At 57.2% G+C, this 14,747-nt stretch overlaps 2 protein-coding genes across 4 annotated transcripts; both read left to right on the top strand.

Moving 5' to 3' along the window:
• Positions 1 to 1,323: 1,323 nt before the first annotated feature.
• Positions 1,324 to 7,027, top strand: MPL (MPL proto-oncogene, thrombopoietin receptor). The gene is made up of 12 exons (XM_065673590.1): positions 1,324 to 1,592; positions 3,651 to 3,798; positions 4,112 to 4,287; positions 4,490 to 4,746; positions 4,823 to 4,979; positions 5,145 to 5,274; positions 5,521 to 5,693; positions 5,803 to 5,945; positions 6,097 to 6,256; positions 6,431 to 6,518; positions 6,624 to 6,711; positions 6,803 to 7,027. Exons 1-12 carry the CDS (start codon positions 1,490 to 1,492, stop codon positions 6,989 to 6,991), a joined length of 1,812 nt encoding a protein of 603 aa, XP_065529662.1. The 5' UTR covers positions 1,324 to 1,489; the 3' UTR covers positions 6,992 to 7,027.
• Positions 7,028 to 7,179: 152 nt separating this feature from the next.
• CDC20 (cell division cycle 20) lies at positions 7,180 to 12,556 on the top strand. Of its 3 annotated transcripts, none has more exons than XM_065673586.1 (11): positions 7,180 to 7,277; positions 7,537 to 7,767; positions 8,343 to 8,488; positions 9,247 to 9,343; positions 9,888 to 10,016; positions 10,309 to 10,505; positions 10,860 to 10,954; positions 11,265 to 11,496; positions 11,595 to 11,720; positions 11,891 to 12,008; positions 12,289 to 12,556. In XM_065673586.1, exons 2-11 carry the CDS (start codon positions 7,545 to 7,547, stop codon positions 12,465 to 12,467), a joined length of 1,542 nt encoding a protein of 513 aa, XP_065529658.1. In that variant the 5' UTR covers positions 7,180 to 7,277; positions 7,537 to 7,544; the 3' UTR covers positions 12,468 to 12,556. The 3 variants fall into 3 exon arrangements, with proteins under 3 accessions (XP_065529658.1, XP_065529661.1, XP_065529659.1); XM_065673589.1 differs by having other exon boundaries at positions 7,181 to 7,277; positions 7,537 to 7,743; XM_065673587.1 differs by lacking the exon at positions 7,180 to 7,277 and adding an exon at positions 7,280 to 7,311.
• Positions 12,557 to 14,747: the final 2,191 nt, after the last annotated feature.

Here is a 14,747-nt window from a genome sequence, read left to right as displayed (position 1 = left end):
CTGGTGGCACTGGGGAACAGTATGCAGGGCCTCAGTGGTCTGCTGCTGTGACGGGCACTCTTCGGGATCCTGTCACTGCTGGGGTCTTCTGCTGATCCCCAAGGATGCCCCAGCACCCCCAGCCATGCCCCAAGTCTTATCATGCTAGGGGGTGGATTTTCTTAGATCTTTCTTAGATCCATCTGGGATCTTTGCCCCTGCAATTTAAGACTTTGTCCTGCTCCCAGGGGGTATGGAGAACAGATTGTGTTCTACCTCTGCGTAGCTGCCTCTTGCATGCTTGAAAACCCATTCCTGCAGCTTCCCGCTGGTTGGCTGCTCCTCTGGGCAGTCCCTGCTGGCTGTGCAGCTCTGCACCCTGCCCAACCAGGACAGCTGGTGCCTGTCCAGCACTGCCTGAGACCCAGTAACATGCAGCGTCTCACAAAGGGACTGTGGTGGTCAAGCACCCTGCTCAACCACGTGCCGCTGGGGTGATTCCCTCTTGCGTGCTGGTCCCTTGAGAATCCCTCCATGGGAGCTCCTGCCCCAGCCGGCAGTCCCTCATCCTGTACTGCTGCTGTTTGTTGTGGGCAGCAACAGTGTGTAGGCTTCATCTCTGCTGGCTTCAGCTTGCTAAACCCCAGCATGTCATCCAGCTGCCTGTCCAGCCATCTTCTGCAATCTGCAGGAAGCAAGGAACGGTCCTCTGGAGGCTGGAATCCCACCCAAAGCCAGGGGCATTTGCATTTGTCCTAGGCAAGTCTTTTTTTCCCCAGAAGGTATTTCAACCCTGTCAATACCATTTTGATTGCCCATTCTTGCCTCCAGTGCTCTTTGGTGTCAATTGCAGCCATCAGTAACCAGCCTCTCCACCCCATCACTGAAGGCCCCAGTGAAACAGTGATGGGCACACGGCCCTGAAGGCAGCCTGTTGTGTGCCACTGCCTTTGCACCTCCTCCACTGCCAGTGGGAACAGCATCCGGGACAGTGTCATCAGTCCTGCTCAAACCTGCTTTTGATTCCTTGATGGCAAAGCCCGGTAGCTGGATAGAGAAGGAAATGGGACCCAGTGCACACCACTGTCAGTCGTCACAGGGTGGGATGGAGTCGGAGCAGCCGCTCCACGTCCTTGCAGCCCCCAACAGCCTGCTCTGCCCTGTCTTGCCTTGCCCCACACAGGGGCCTCCCTGGTTTCTCAGGGGATGTTTTTCTTCCTACCCCAGCCTCCCAGCGTGCCGGTAGCCACAAGGGCAGGACGTGCTGCCTATCTGATAGGAGCAGTCTCTCTTGGCACTGTGGCTGGCGGTGGAGGGGCCGTGGCATGGTGGTTTTGGGCACAGGGAAGTGCCGGTGGTGGGGCGGGGGGAGCCTCCAGCCAGGCTTCCTGAGCTGCACAGCCGCCACTTCCCAGATAAAGGTATCACCCGGAGGAGCCGCAGCAGCTCCCAGCAGCGTGCTGGGAAGGGCCAAGAGCAGCACACACGGCCGCGGCACACGGGTTGCAGGATGGCAGCCTGCCTGCGCCGGGGCCGGCTGCTCCCTCTGCTCCCTGCTGTTCTGCTCAGCTTCCACAGGCCGCTGTTGGCCACAGAGCCAGTGACATCCCAAGGTAGGTCTTTGGGGCCATTTTCTTCCCCGAAGGATGGGCCAGAGATGAGATGGCACGCTGGGTACAGGCAGCGAACACCCCATGGCAGCCAAAATCTGCAGGGTTGGAGAGGGAGCATGCCAGGAGGGTGCTCAGGGTGAGCAATGGGGAGCCCTTCTGACCTGTGGGACACCCTGGGGTGCCCGGAGCAAAGGGACATCCCTGCTCTCTGCAGGTAGGACCTGGCAGGCCCGGAGTTCCTCTTTGGGTTGCCAGCCTGTGACTCCCAGTCCCACACAGGGAGCGGAGGGGCTCCCCACGCATCAGTATCAAGGTCTGAGCCAAATTCAAGCTAACATCTGACAGCACAGCTCTGTGCTGCGGGTAACACAGCGGCCCCGCCAGGCTAATCCCAAAGCTCCTCTGCCAACCCTACCGTGATCTTACTGCCCAGATGAGCATCCTCAGCTCAGCCCATAGCTGGCCCCAGCCTGGCCCCCGGCACCTGACAGAGCCACTTCATGGTTTCGCCCATTGAAGGCCAGTCCACGCTTTCCTTGAGCCCCTCCTCGGCCCTTCTATCACTTTCTATAATACCATAGAAAGCATTCACTGAACCAAATCCTGTTGATCTGCTGCTCATCTTTCCAGCTCCACCCCAGGTCTCTGTCCACAGCAGGCTCAGGAGCACATTTTGAATCAGCCCCATAGGGGCAGTGGGAGGAAGGTTGGAGTTGGGCTCATCCCTCTGCCCTCAGCTTGTGGGACATCGCTGTGCCCCAAGGGCTGCAGAGCTGTGTGGCCACTCTCCTAGGAAACTAAGCAAAGACGCTCTGATAGCCCACAGGACCAGTGTGGCTTCCCACTGATGCCATGGACCCCTTTGCACCAGGCTGCTGGGAGCCATCCATCCCAACCCCTGGTGCTGGGAGCTGAGGGTGTCACAGGGTTGGCAGGAGGCTGGGGTGGGAGCAGTGGGGTGCAAAAAGAGAAGAGGAGGTGAGGGGCTGTGGTCTGTGGGGATGGGATGTGGGCTGGGGGAGGAGGGCAACATGGCTGGGAAAGGAGGAACAGGGCTGGGGGTCGGGGCAAGAGAAGGGACAGGAGAGCAGAGGGACACTGACGTGACAAGGATATTTGGGGACTGTCACTTACTCTTTGCCCAGGGTGGGCCCAACTGGCAGTGCAGGGGGTGTGTAGCAGAGGACGGATGCACACAGAGGATGGATGCACATAGAGCACAGCCAGGCAATGGCAGGGGGTTTGTTGTGGGGCAGCCCCTGGGGAAGGGAGCACGTCCCAGGAGGAAGAGGAGGAGGAGGAGGGCTTGAGCAGGTCCCAGGGCAGAGGCAGTGGGGGAGAAAGGAGTGCTGCAGCAATGCTGGGGGCAGCAAGGCCCCTCCTGTGCTTCACACATCTGCATCTTGGGGCTGTCCTCTTTTCCCTGACAATGGGGACTGGCACCCATGTGTCAGCAAAGCCACCAGTGCTTGGGATAGGGATCCTGCAGGGTGTGATGCTCTAGTTTATCTCTCCAACAACAGGGACGGCAGCATTCTGAGTGGGGCAAAGAAACCTGCTGCCCCTCAAGCAGTCCTGGGGCTGGAGTTCAAACATCCCCCCTGCTCAGGACCACACATCCCCATGCCAGCCCAAAGGCCCTTTCCCTCTCCTGGGGCACTGCTCCTCCTTATCTCACTTCCGCGCACCTTCCGGCGTGAGCAGGGCAGGGGTGCTTCCCCTCGATCGCTGGGCCCTGAGCCCCCCGCCAACCACAGCGCTATTTTGGGATGTTTGTTTATCCCGAAGGACCCCGCGTGCTGAGGAGGGGGGAGCAGTGGGGCCGACCCCTGGGAGCCCTGCCACCAGCCAGGACCCCAGTGCGAGCCAGCAGCCAGCATGTACCCTATCCTTCCGCACTGTGCCAAGCTGTGCTTCAGCCGTGTCCATGTTGCCCCAGGTGCCCGCACAGACTGACCTCAGGTGGCAGCCAGCCAGTGAAACATGGGGCAGGGGGATGTAGGTGAGATGGGGACAGGTTTGTGCCCAGGGGGTCCCTCATGCCCACACTCCTCCCAGATGCTGAGCTGCTGGCAGGGGTGCCTGAGGACATCCTCTGTTTCACCCGCTCCTTTGAGGACCTCACCTGCTTCTGGGATGATGAGGAGGAGGAGGAGGAAGAGGACGCAGTGAGCAGGATGTGCCACTTCTACTACTGGTACAGCAGGTAGGAGATGGTGGGGACACAGCCCGATCCTCCTCTTGCCCACACAGACAGCAGCAGTGCTGCAGCTCTCCATCCATCCCACTCGCTCCCAGTTGCAAGGAGAGATGGTGGAGGGCCCACGAGGGCTACACAGCAGCCACCGCACACCCCTTGGCTGTCCCTGAGTACCATGGGGATGGTGCCCCGCAGTGGATGGGGTACAGGGAAGATGCTGGTGACACCGAAGGGCACTGTGCCCCAGGTCCCGTCTCCTCCAGCCTGGCCCCAGGCAGGGGGCATGAGGTGCTGCAAGACCCTGCTCTACATTCCTCAGGGACATGCCCACAGCATGCACAGTCTCCACATGGCGTCATGGGGCCGGCAGGACACGGCACGTCTGCATCTTCCCCAGCCAGGATGTGCGGCTCTTCACCCAGCTCCACCTCCGCGTCCTGAACGCCACCAACAACCAGACCAAGTACTGGCGGGACCTCAGCGTGGATGCGGTGGGTGAGTCCCTCCCACTGGGCAGTATCCCTGGGACACCAGGACAGTCCTTAGACCTGGATCCCCTGCCCTTCTGACCACCATGGGGGCTGGCAGCACCCTGCGTGCCAGGCATGGATGCAGCCCTTGGAGGACCTCCGCAGCACTGGGGGTGCCTGGACGGTGCCTGCTGCAGGAAGGCAAATACCTGGCACGTTCCCCACAGGTCTCATCGCTCCCCCAGTGAACATCACGGCCCGCTGGGCTGGGGTTGCAGGGCAGCTCTGCGTGTCCTGGCAGCCACCACTCGCCGACTTCCTGAACTTCTTCCTCTATGAGGTGCAGTTCTGCCCTGCCAGCTCCTCAGACATGTCCTGCAGCACCGCAGCAGGGCAGCACCCTGGGGAGCCCTCCGTCAATCCAGCCATCAGCACCCATGCACCCACCACCGGGGCAGCTGCAGCCTCCCCGGGAGCGGGGCAGGTACACAGAGGGGACACGGATGGGCAGGGGGATTTAGGGGGTGCAGCTGCTCTTCAGCCTGGCCCCTCTCCCATAGGGGCTGGTCCAGGCCAACACCTGGGTGGTTCTCCAGAACCTGCGGCCAGGGGTGAGGTACCACATCCAGGTGCGCAGCAAGCCTGACGGCACCTCCATGGATGGTGTCTGGGGACCATGGTCGCAGGCAGTGGCTGCGGAGACACCCCACTCCTCCGGTGAGCAGCCATCCCCACTGCTGCAGTGCTGGCAGGCACAGCAGGGAGGCACCCATGCCTGGGGCTGCGAGGGTTGGGGGGCCTGGGGCAGGCAAGGTGCAGCACACGAGTTTTGGGGGGCCAAGGGGTAGTAGCCCCCTCCCTCCTCTGGATCTGTCTGCCCAGGAGACATCGGGCTGTGCTGCAGCACCCCTGACCTGCAGCACATGCACTGTGAGTGGAGCTGGGACACTGCAGAGCCCCCCAGCTCACACCAGCTCTTCTACCAGCAGCCTCCAAGCGGGGCTGGCACAAGGTAAGGGGCATGACAGGGGCACAGTTCTCAGGCAGAGGGGTGGCATAGCCAGTGTCCCATATCCCACTGTGTGCCCTGCCACCATGGAACTCGCACCTCCCCACCATCACTCCCAACCACACTGCCTCTCCAACTATGGGCAGCACTGGCTGTGGGGACAAGGGCGTCCCCAGACCAGAGCTGGCAGTGGGTGAGGAGAGTTGGGCCACCACAGTGGGGCTGACCATCTCCCCGCTCTTCAAACAGGGAAGATGCATGGCAGCAGTGTAAGGAGGTGAGCGTGGGGATGCTGGGCTCCCACACCTGCACGTTCCAGCCCAGGGCTGACAGTGCCATCTCTGTCCTGGTGAATGTCACCCAGCCCCATCCACTGTCCACACTCAGCTACTTCAAGGAGCCCTTCTGGCTGCACCAGGCTGGTGAGTCCCACTGCCACAATGGCTCCTGACGTTGCCCATGCCTGGCTTATGGGGGACAGAGCATTCTATGCCCCATTCCATGGCAGTGGCACATCCCCATCCCCAACAGTGCTCACAGAAGCCCCACAGATTGTGCAGGCTACAGTGTCACAGGGCCGGCTGAGCCTGCAGTGGCTACCACCCCTGGAGGTCCTGGCAGAGCAGCTGGACTACCAGGTCCGCTACGCTGTGGAGAACAGCCATGACTGGAAGGTAAGGTATGGCCAGGGCTCCCCCAAGCAGCCCTGCCCACCTCTGCTGCTGGCACATGGGCCACATGGGGTCAGGCAGGATGGACCCACACCCCACTGCTTCCCTTTGGTCATCCCACAGCAACTGTCTCCAGCTCAGCTCTGCCCCACAGGTCCTGCAGGTCCCGCAGGCAGCCAGGAAAGAAGTCCTGGATTTACGTCCAGGCTCCCAGTACCATGCCCAGGTGCGGGCCCAGCCCAGCGGGCCGTGGTACCAGGGCAGCTGGAGCGCCTGGTCCAAGCCTGTTGTGGTTGATGCCACTGCCGATGCGGGTAAGGAACAGGGCAGAAGCAGAGGCTGCAACCATCAGAGCCACAGGCTGAGGGTAGGAAACTAAGGGTGCTGCAAATGGGACACGGAGCACCAGGTGAAGGTGGCAGGGCTGTGAAGGGCTCAGCAGGGGCAAATCTGGGGAGGGCTACAGTGCCAGCGTTCCTCCGATGCAGGCTGGACCATCCCTAGCGTTACGTTGGTGCTGCTGCTCTTCACAGGAGTGCTCCTGGGCCTGCGGTGCACCTTCCCCTCCCTCTACAGGTAAAGGCTGAGGCTGGGGCTGGGGCTGGGAGCGGGAGGGGTCCAGCACCAGACCAGGGGAGCACCAGGGCACCCCAGGGCTGTGGTGTGCCTTTCCGCACTCAGCAACATGAAGCAGAAACTCTGGCCGCCCGTCCCGGACCTGCACCGCGCTCTGGGCAGCTTCCTCCACGAGAGCAGCAAGCACGGCCAGGTGAGGGGGCCGGGGCAGGCCCACCGCGGCCGAGCCGCCGCGGCGCGGCCCCAGGCGCAGGGCCCACCACGCGCCTCCCCGTGTCCCCCAGGCCAATGCCTTCTACAAGCAGCCGCCGGAGGAGGCCGTCCTGCCCTGCCTGCTGGAGGTGCTGCCCGGCCCGCGGGGGGAGGCGGGCTCGCCGCCGCCAGAGCACGCCGCGGGCCGGCTGCCCAGCACCGACATCGCCAACCAGTCCTACCTGCTCATGAGCGGCTGGGAGCCCCGCGGGCCGCCCTGAGCCCCCCCGCCCCGACATAAACGAGACACGCAAGCACACGGGCTCCTCTCTCGTCCGCGGCACTACCCACCCGACCGGGGCGCTGACACACTCCCGGCACCCGTAGCCGCCGGGCGGGGAGAACCCCGCCCCGTCCCGCAGATTAGCCAATCACGATGTGGCGCGCGGTGGTCGCCATGGCAGCGGGGAGCGGTTGGGTTTGAAGCAGCCAATGGGAGGAGAGGCCGCGCGGGGTTTAAATGCCATCGGGGAGGAGGGCTGCGCGAGCGTCAGTCGCGGAGCGGAGGTGAGGGGCCGGGGCCAGGGCGCCGCGTCGTGAGGTGCAGGGGGGGCTCTGAGGCGCGGCCGTGGCGGGCGGGAGGCTGCGGTGGAGCGGCCCCTGATGGGTGGCTTAGCGGGTGTCCTGTGGTGGAAGGGCCCTGGGGAGTGGCTGGGAGGGCGTACTGCGGTGGTGGAGAGGGCTCCGGTGGTGGAGGGGGCCCTGGCGGAATAGGGCTGCAGCCCGGCCGGCTGATGCGGGTCCAGCTGACGCTGCGCTCCCGCAGCGCTCGCCATGGCACAGTTCGTGTTCGAGACGGATCTGCACGGGCTGCTGAAGCTGGACACGCCGATCCCCAACGCGCCGCCCGCGCGGTGGCAGCGCAAGGCCAAGGAAAGCGGTGACCCTGGGCCCGGCCCCGCCGCCATCGTGTCGCCCATGAAGCCGCTCAATCGTTCCCACAGCTCCAGCAGAACGCCGTCCAGAACACCCGGTGAGCGGCGGCAACACAAGACAGGTCGGGTCGGGGAACGCCGCCCTGGCTGCTTGCCTGCAGCCGTGGTGCTCTGAGCTCCGTGCCGGGCTGCCCTCCTGGTCAGGCAGGATGAGGTGGGCTACATGGCGTGGCTCCTGGAGTCGCCCATCTTCTCCTCTCCAGTACGAGGAGGGCAGAGCTGTGTGCACTGAGGCTGGGTGATCTCCAGTTGAGCCTTGCTGGCACAGATGAATGTTTAGACAAGTGTGGGCAAAACAGTCTGCTGACAGCTTTATATGTTATAACAGTATTTTTGTATCCTCCCCTTATCTGTGAACTCTAGGATTGTTTTTCTAGGCCCGAGGAGTTGCCTCCTGGCACTCCCTCACCTGAGTTTAGTGCATTTATATGGGGGGGAGGGTGGGACAAAAGTATGAGTTAACTGCGACTGGGTGGTATGACTTATCTTGAGTCCTGCTTGTCTGCAGCGTGTCTCACAGGTGTGATGTGGTGGCATGCTGAGTTTGCTGTCTCTTGAAAGCTCCAATATAAGCTGTTCAATAGCTGTAAGACTATATTTACATTTATAAATATAATATTTATGCATGTGAACACAGGTAAATCTGGATCCAAAATCCAGAGCACACCAACAAAGGCTGGGGGTGATCGCTACATTCCCAACCGCAGCACTATGCAGATGGACATGGCAAATTTCCTCCTAACCAAAGAGAATGATGCTGCTGAGGAGTCCCCCACCAAGAAGGTGAGCATGTTGCTAAGTTACAATTACTACAGTGATTACTACCAAACACCTAATTCCTCCTGGTCTTTTATAGATAACTTATTAACCCAAAGTTCTATCAAGTGGGCACATGGGGTTGATAGTCCCAGCCACCACTGCTTCCAGTTCTGTGCTTTAAGAGCCAAACATGAATGCTGTAGAGCCTGCAGATGGAACAGGCACTTAGTTGCTACACAGGAGCCTGAGTGTAGGTGCTTTATAGTGCTGTCTCCCTAGACACAGGGAAGAGCATAGTCTTACACCTCTGCTTCCACTCACTAGACTGTGCTGCTTCTGGTAGCAAAATTCAGCTTTGGGCTAATGAGGCTTTAAAATGTAGCAGGCTGCTACAAAGACACAAAGCTGTGAATCTGCGCAGAGAAACCGCTGGTGGTGCTATTCTAGGACAATGTCTACATGGGAGCTATTCTGGAATGTGTACACTGTGTTCTGAAAACTGTTTATGAAGCATTTAGTCCCTTAGGGCTGTGGCTTTCCCCACAGGCAACGAGACACTGAACTGGCTGCTCTTGTGTATGAAATTATTGAGCTGGACAGTGTGCCAATGTCTGAGGAAAAACTCCTTTGACGTGCCTGCCTGTGGCTGACTCCCACAGCACAGTTTTATACCTCCTGGTTTTAGGAGAAAGGGGCTTGGGTATATGCCTGCCAGCTGCAGTTGAAGTGCAGCATGGACTTTGTGTTTTCAATGCATCTCACTGAGGATGGTTTGTCTCCAGGAACAACAGAAAGCCTGGGCAGTGAATCTGAATGGCTTTGATATAGAAGAGGCAAAGATCCTCCGCCTCAGTGGAAAGCCACAGAATGCTCCAGAAGGTATGAGACAGGGTTTGTGTGAGTTAGCTCAGCTGGAGGGTTCTGGGCAGAAGAGCAGCAACACAGAGGCCCTCTGTGTGGACATGGGAGACATCAACTGGCTGCTTCTCAAGGTTCCTGTGCTCAGTGGAGTCTCCTTTCTTAGGGTTCCTGAGGTTGTGGGGTGGGATAAAGTACAGTGAATTTCTTTACAGAAGTTGAAAGGAGTGTTAATTGCTCACTTGTACAGTAGGTGGCAAAACTTCCTGAGGTCTGCAAAAGCTTCAAACTCTGCTGTGCACTGGTAGTTGAACTGCCAGTAAACATAATGGGATATAGAAAGCCAAGTGCTTGTCAATTAAACCTGTTCCTGTGAGCTAGAGAATCAGAGCTTACTCTGGTTCAGCAGTTCATGCTGCCAGTGATGAGTACAACTGCAGTCTTCTGAGTGCATTTCTTCCCTCAGGATTTCTTTTTCACTGGAAGGGATTTCTAGCTGGGTGAACAGTGCTCAGCTGGGAGGAAACATTAACTCGGGTTAACAAATCTGTTCCTCTGCACACAGGCTATCAGAATAACCTGAAAGTGCTCTACAGTCAGAAAATAACACCTGGATCCAGCAGGAAGAATGGCAGATACATTTCCTCAATGCCAGACCGGATCCTGGATGCACCAGACATCCGCAATGACTATTGTAAGTAGGCTGCAATATCGAGTGCTGGGCGTTGAGATCATTCCACACTAGAGCAAGATTCCTAGGTCCTGGTTCAGTACCTTATGCACCCAGATCAGCACTGACCACTTCTGAAGTGTCCCGCTGTAGCCTTTTAGAGAACAGTGGTCCAGAGTGCTGTGTAGGTGACTTGGATCAGGGCTATCTGACCCCATTACCTGGGCATGGTGACACTTAGAAGGCTGGTGAAGCACTGGTGAAAGGCAGGGCTCTCTAAACACAGTGTGACCTGCATTGCTCTTCCAAATTGTAGATCTGAATCTCATTGACTGGAGCTCTCAGAACTTCTTGGCGGTGGCTCTGGACAGCTCTGTCTATCTGTGGAATCACACCACTGGTGAGATTATCCAGCTGCTGCAGATGGAGCATCCAGATGATTACATTTCTTCTGTGTCATGGATTAAAGAAGGAAACTACCTTGCTGTTGGCACAAGTAATGCTGAGGTCCAGGTGAGTGCAGGAGTAAAACTAGAGCTGCTTCCTAGGGACTGCCAGAACTGGGAGGCCTTGGGACAAAGGCTTGGCTAGCACTAGAAGAATGCGGTGCATCCTGACTTGCCTTGACTGGTGTGGCATGGAGATGTCCACATCCAGTGACCAGCTGCAGCATGCAAGGCACAGATTGGTTTGGGGGTTTTTCTGACACCTGGAGTTGCCCTATACTCTGTAGGCATGAGACACCAATTCTCTCTGCCCCTGTGCAGATGGGGTTGAAGGCCAGAGCCTGTGCAATGAGGTTCCCGAGCAAGGCGATAGAGCTGGGTTTCCTCATCCTCCAAAGAATTTCTTGCTCTGCCTCTCTAGCTGTGGGACATACAGCAGCAGAAACGCCTCCGAAACATGACCAGCCATTCTTCACGCGTGGGCTCCCTCAGCTGGAACAGCTACATCCTGTCCAGGTAAAGCAGTGGGTGAAGGGCAGCATCCAACTGTTGCAGATTCCTCTCCTAGATCTGATTGGTGCATGTTAGGGATGGCAGAGAGGAATTTCTGTCCTTGCTTGGGATTCTTCTTACTCAGCCAGTTCTGTCAGGACAGTGGGGAGAAGGCCTCTCTGTTCTCTTGCCTTTTGTGCTGAAGTTGTGAAGAGCTTCTGTGGCTGCTTTGCTCACTCCAGCAGGCCAGTGGCAGGTACAACAGTCTTGGAACAGCTCAAAAATGGTCTTTGGTGAAAACCAGCCTGATGCTGCAAGTCTTTGCTTTCTGCAGTGGGGCACGGACTGGCCACATCCACCACCACGATGTCAGAGTGGCTGAGCATCATGTGGCCACACTTGCTGGCCACACGCAGGAGGTGTGTGGACTCAAGTGGTCTCTAGATGGGCGCTACCTGGCTAGTGGTGGCAATGACAACCTGGTGAACATCTGGCCATGCACCCAGGGGGACAGCGGGGACTTTGCTCCTGTACAGACCTTCACTCAGCACCAGGGTGCTGTCAAGGTGAGTGCAGGGCTGCTATGGGCACATGCCTGTGTGCAAGGCAGGTGTGCAGCACAGGCTGCCCCTTGCATGCCTTAAGATGAACCCTTTTTTCTCAGGCTGTGGCGTGGTGTCCATGGCAGTCAAATGTTCTGGCCACCGGCGGTGGAACTAGTGACAGACATATCCGCATCTGGAACGTGTGTTCTGGCACCTGCCTCAGTGCTGTTGATGCCCACTCCCAGGTGAGACATGGACACCAGCTTGGAGATAAACACCTTCTGGCAGGACACCTGTACAGAACTGCTGGCACCTGAGGCCCAAAGGCATGGGAGAGGAGGGGACCATGCTCACCTCTGGGCGGTTAGCATTAGCACAAGCAGCCTGTCTTACCTGCATTACTGCCTCTTCCCAGGTTTGTTCTATCCTGTGGTCAACAAACTACAAGGAGTTCATTTCAGGCCATGGCTTTGCACAGAATCAGCTGGTTATATGGAAGTATCCAACAATGGCCAAGGTCACTGAGCTGCGAGGTAAGCTGGGCCCTCTGCCTTTGGAAGAGATGGGTAATAGAGGCTGAAGGCAGGTGTAATCCTTGGTTAGAACAGACTCGTGGTCTAGCCTGGAGCATTACTGATGCAGAATGGTGTCCAGGAGCATGCTGCTAGGAGCAGCTGAAGAAATACTGCTGCTCCAAATGCATACCTGGGGTGTGAATTGATGCTGCTGCAGTATGGTGCAGAGATGGCTATGCAAGCTGGTGGGGAGTAATGTCATCAGCCCAGCCCTAACTGCACACCACCTCCTCTTCAGGTCACACCGCCAGAGTCTTGAACCTGACTATGAGTCCTGATGGTGCAACAGTGGCCTCAGCAGCTGCTGATGAAACGCTGAGGCTCTGGCGCTGTTTTGAGATGGACCCCATAAAGAAGAAAGAGAAAGAAAAGGCAAACAGTGCCAAAAGCAGCATCATTCACCAGGGCATACGCTGAGTGCACAGGGCTGTTGTGGGGATAGGTTGTTGTGGCTTAGCTTGTTGTACAGTATTTTAAAAGTTAATAAACTGTTCTAGTTTGCCTTTTTTTGTTTCTATGGAGTCTGATGGAAGAGAAGGCCATGGCTCAAAGAACTGAGGTCTGCAATCTGGGCAAGTGGTGAAGCTCTTGTTCTTTAGGGCCAGTTTGCAGAAACCCTCAGCCTAGCAAAGGTGTGAAGTCCTGGGAGAAGGAGGATGCTATGCAATGTCTAAGACAGGTATGACTCCTGCCATGCCCAGCAGCTCCACCACATGGGGAAGCTGTAGCTGAGGTGACTTCCTACCTCTCCAACATTCATTATAGTGTTTTAATTGCACTGGGGCTTGGAGGAAATACCCCTGACTTGTCTCAGCTTCTACAGAGCAGTGAAGCAGCTCTGAACTGGCCCCTGCCTAAGGAAGAGGGCCCTTTGCCAGCTGCTGCCTGCTTTGGAGGGGAGAAGCAAGGGCCAACTGACAATACAAAATACCTGTGTCCTGCTTCTTGGCCAGCTGGGTCTTATTGTGCCTCTGCAGGCACTTATTAGCAGTGATGACCTGTGCCAGAGCAGGCTGGGGAGTTGTTCTTGGCAGTCTGATCTGCAGTGTCACCTGCACTCAGCAGTTAGTCTTGTTCTGCTACACAGCCACAGTGCTGCAGCCAGGGTACTGAAGTGGCATAGCTGCCTTTGCAGTGAGTTTAGTGCTGAATTTAGGAGCCAAATGCTACCGGGGTGGGGGGGGAAAGGTGGGGCAGGAGCTGTAAACATAGAGCAAGATGCTCTGTGTACACTCATGCTAAAGGCCAGAAAGGGATTGACGATGGCATTGAAGACTGATGCAAACCAGAAGGTTAGTTTACATTGCCACAGCCAGCCTGGCTGTCATGCAAGAGGCTCCCAGTGTGTAGCCCTTAGTCATATGTTGTTCCAGCATACCTGATCCCTGTCCTGCCTTTGTGCTGATGGGAAGCCCTATTGCCTTGATGCTGCTGCATGCAGATGCCTGGTAGAGCTTGACTCCTTAGCACTTGGAGAAATGCATTCTTTCCAAGCTCAGTTGTGCTGGTGGGAGCATATTTGAGCTTTTAACAAAAGCCAGTGCAGCCACTGCAGTCATGTTGCTGTGCATATTGATTGGAGCTGAGATGTCTGAGGGTGTGGGGCTGCCACAGACCCATCCAGCCTGTCCTTCAGCAGCACCAGGGGCTGCCAGGGACACTACATAGCTTATTAGCACCTCATCTTGGGTAAAGTAGCTTGACAAAGCCTGTGCTGTGATTAGCTGAGCGTGGATTGTTATTAACTGTTTCCACCTTCCCCTCAGCACAATATTATGCTGTACTTGGCACCAGGCTCCTGCCCTGCTTCCAGAGCTTTAACCCAGAGGGAGTCCTCTAAGGAGAGGTCCAAGGGAGGAAGAGGCAGCAGCTGAATCTAAGGGGGAAGAGGGCAGGGCCCTATATGCAAGGTTAGACTCTCTGAGGGCTGTGCTGCTGGTGTAGGAGCCATGCCCCTGCAATGATCCAGGATGCAAGGAACCTGCAAGAAAGGCTTTTATGTCTGAAAACTGGTGCAGTTTTTGCTGTGGAAGAAAGCAGTTCACCTTTCTCAGACAGAGCTTGTCTTGCTCCTTAGCACATACCCACCCTGTGAAAACCCCTGAGCATTACTAGAAGGTGAGGGTACTGCAGTGTCTTCCTTCGACCCCACACTGTTCCTACTGCCCTGGAGCAAGGAGGAGCAGAGGAAAGAGCTGGGCACTGAGCCAGCAGGCCCAGGAAATGCTGCTATATATGGTGTGGATTCAGTTCATTAGCAACAGCCCCAAATGACCATGACAGCATGTAAATTACCAAGGGCCACAGCCAGCCCATGGGAAGATCTCAGCTAATGGGAACAATTGGAGGAAGGGAAAGCAGAACACATGCAGGGGACAGCCCCTTTTAAAAGGCCAAGCAGAAGTAGTTCAAAAGTATTGTTACTATTTTGGGCAAAAGCAAAGACAGGGCCATGTTTACCAAAAGCCAGCTGAGGGAGGGGAAAGGAGGCTTGATGGGAAAAGCTCCATCTTCAGCTGGACTGTCACCTACAGCTCCTGAAGAGAGGGCTTCTGAGCACCTAACTAGGGTTACACACCCCTTCATCAGGGACCAGAACCAGCACTCCTGACAGTTCTTGCCCAGAGGAGCAGCAACTGAGACACCACTACACAGTGCAGCAGCCAGATCCAGTTTAAGGCTTCATACATACAAGAG

This window comes from Lathamus discolor, chromosome 3 (genome assembly GCF_037157495.1).
Source record: "Lathamus discolor isolate bLatDis1 chromosome 3, bLatDis1.hap1, whole genome shotgun sequence".
NCBI lineage: Eukaryota > Metazoa > Chordata > Aves > Psittaciformes > Psittacidae > Lathamus > Lathamus discolor.
The sequence above is the reverse complement of the archived record's forward strand: the minus strand, read 5'-3'. Positions and strand labels throughout refer to the sequence as shown.

What these genes read in the sequence shown, in the direction of transcription:
- MPL (XM_065673590.1), top strand. Translation starts at nt 1,490, where the DNA reads ATGGCAGCCTGCCTGCGCCGGGGCCGGCTGCTCCCTCTGCTCCCTGCT. An exon ending in AGAGCCAGTGACATCCCAAG is followed by an intron (nt 1,593 to 3,650) that starts GTAGGTCTTTGG and finishes CACTCCTCCCAG; the next exon opens with ATGCTGAGCTGCTGGCAGGG. An exon ending in AGAGCAGCAAGCACGGCCAG is followed by an intron (nt 6,712 to 6,802) that starts GTGAGGGGGCCG and finishes CGTGTCCCCCAG; the next exon opens with GCCAATGCCTTCTACAAGCA.
- CDC20 (XM_065673586.1), top strand. Translation starts at nt 7,545, where the DNA reads ATGGCACAGTTCGTGTTCGAGACGGATCTGCACGGGCTGCTGAAGCTG. An exon ending in AGGAGTCCCCCACCAAGAAG is followed by an intron (nt 8,489 to 9,246) that starts GTGAGCATGTTG and finishes GTTTGTCTCCAG; the next exon opens with GAACAACAGAAAGCCTGGGC. An exon ending in CAAGGTCACTGAGCTGCGAG is followed by an intron (nt 12,009 to 12,288) that starts GTAAGCTGGGCC and finishes CCTCCTCTTCAG; the next exon opens with GTCACACCGCCAGAGTCTTG.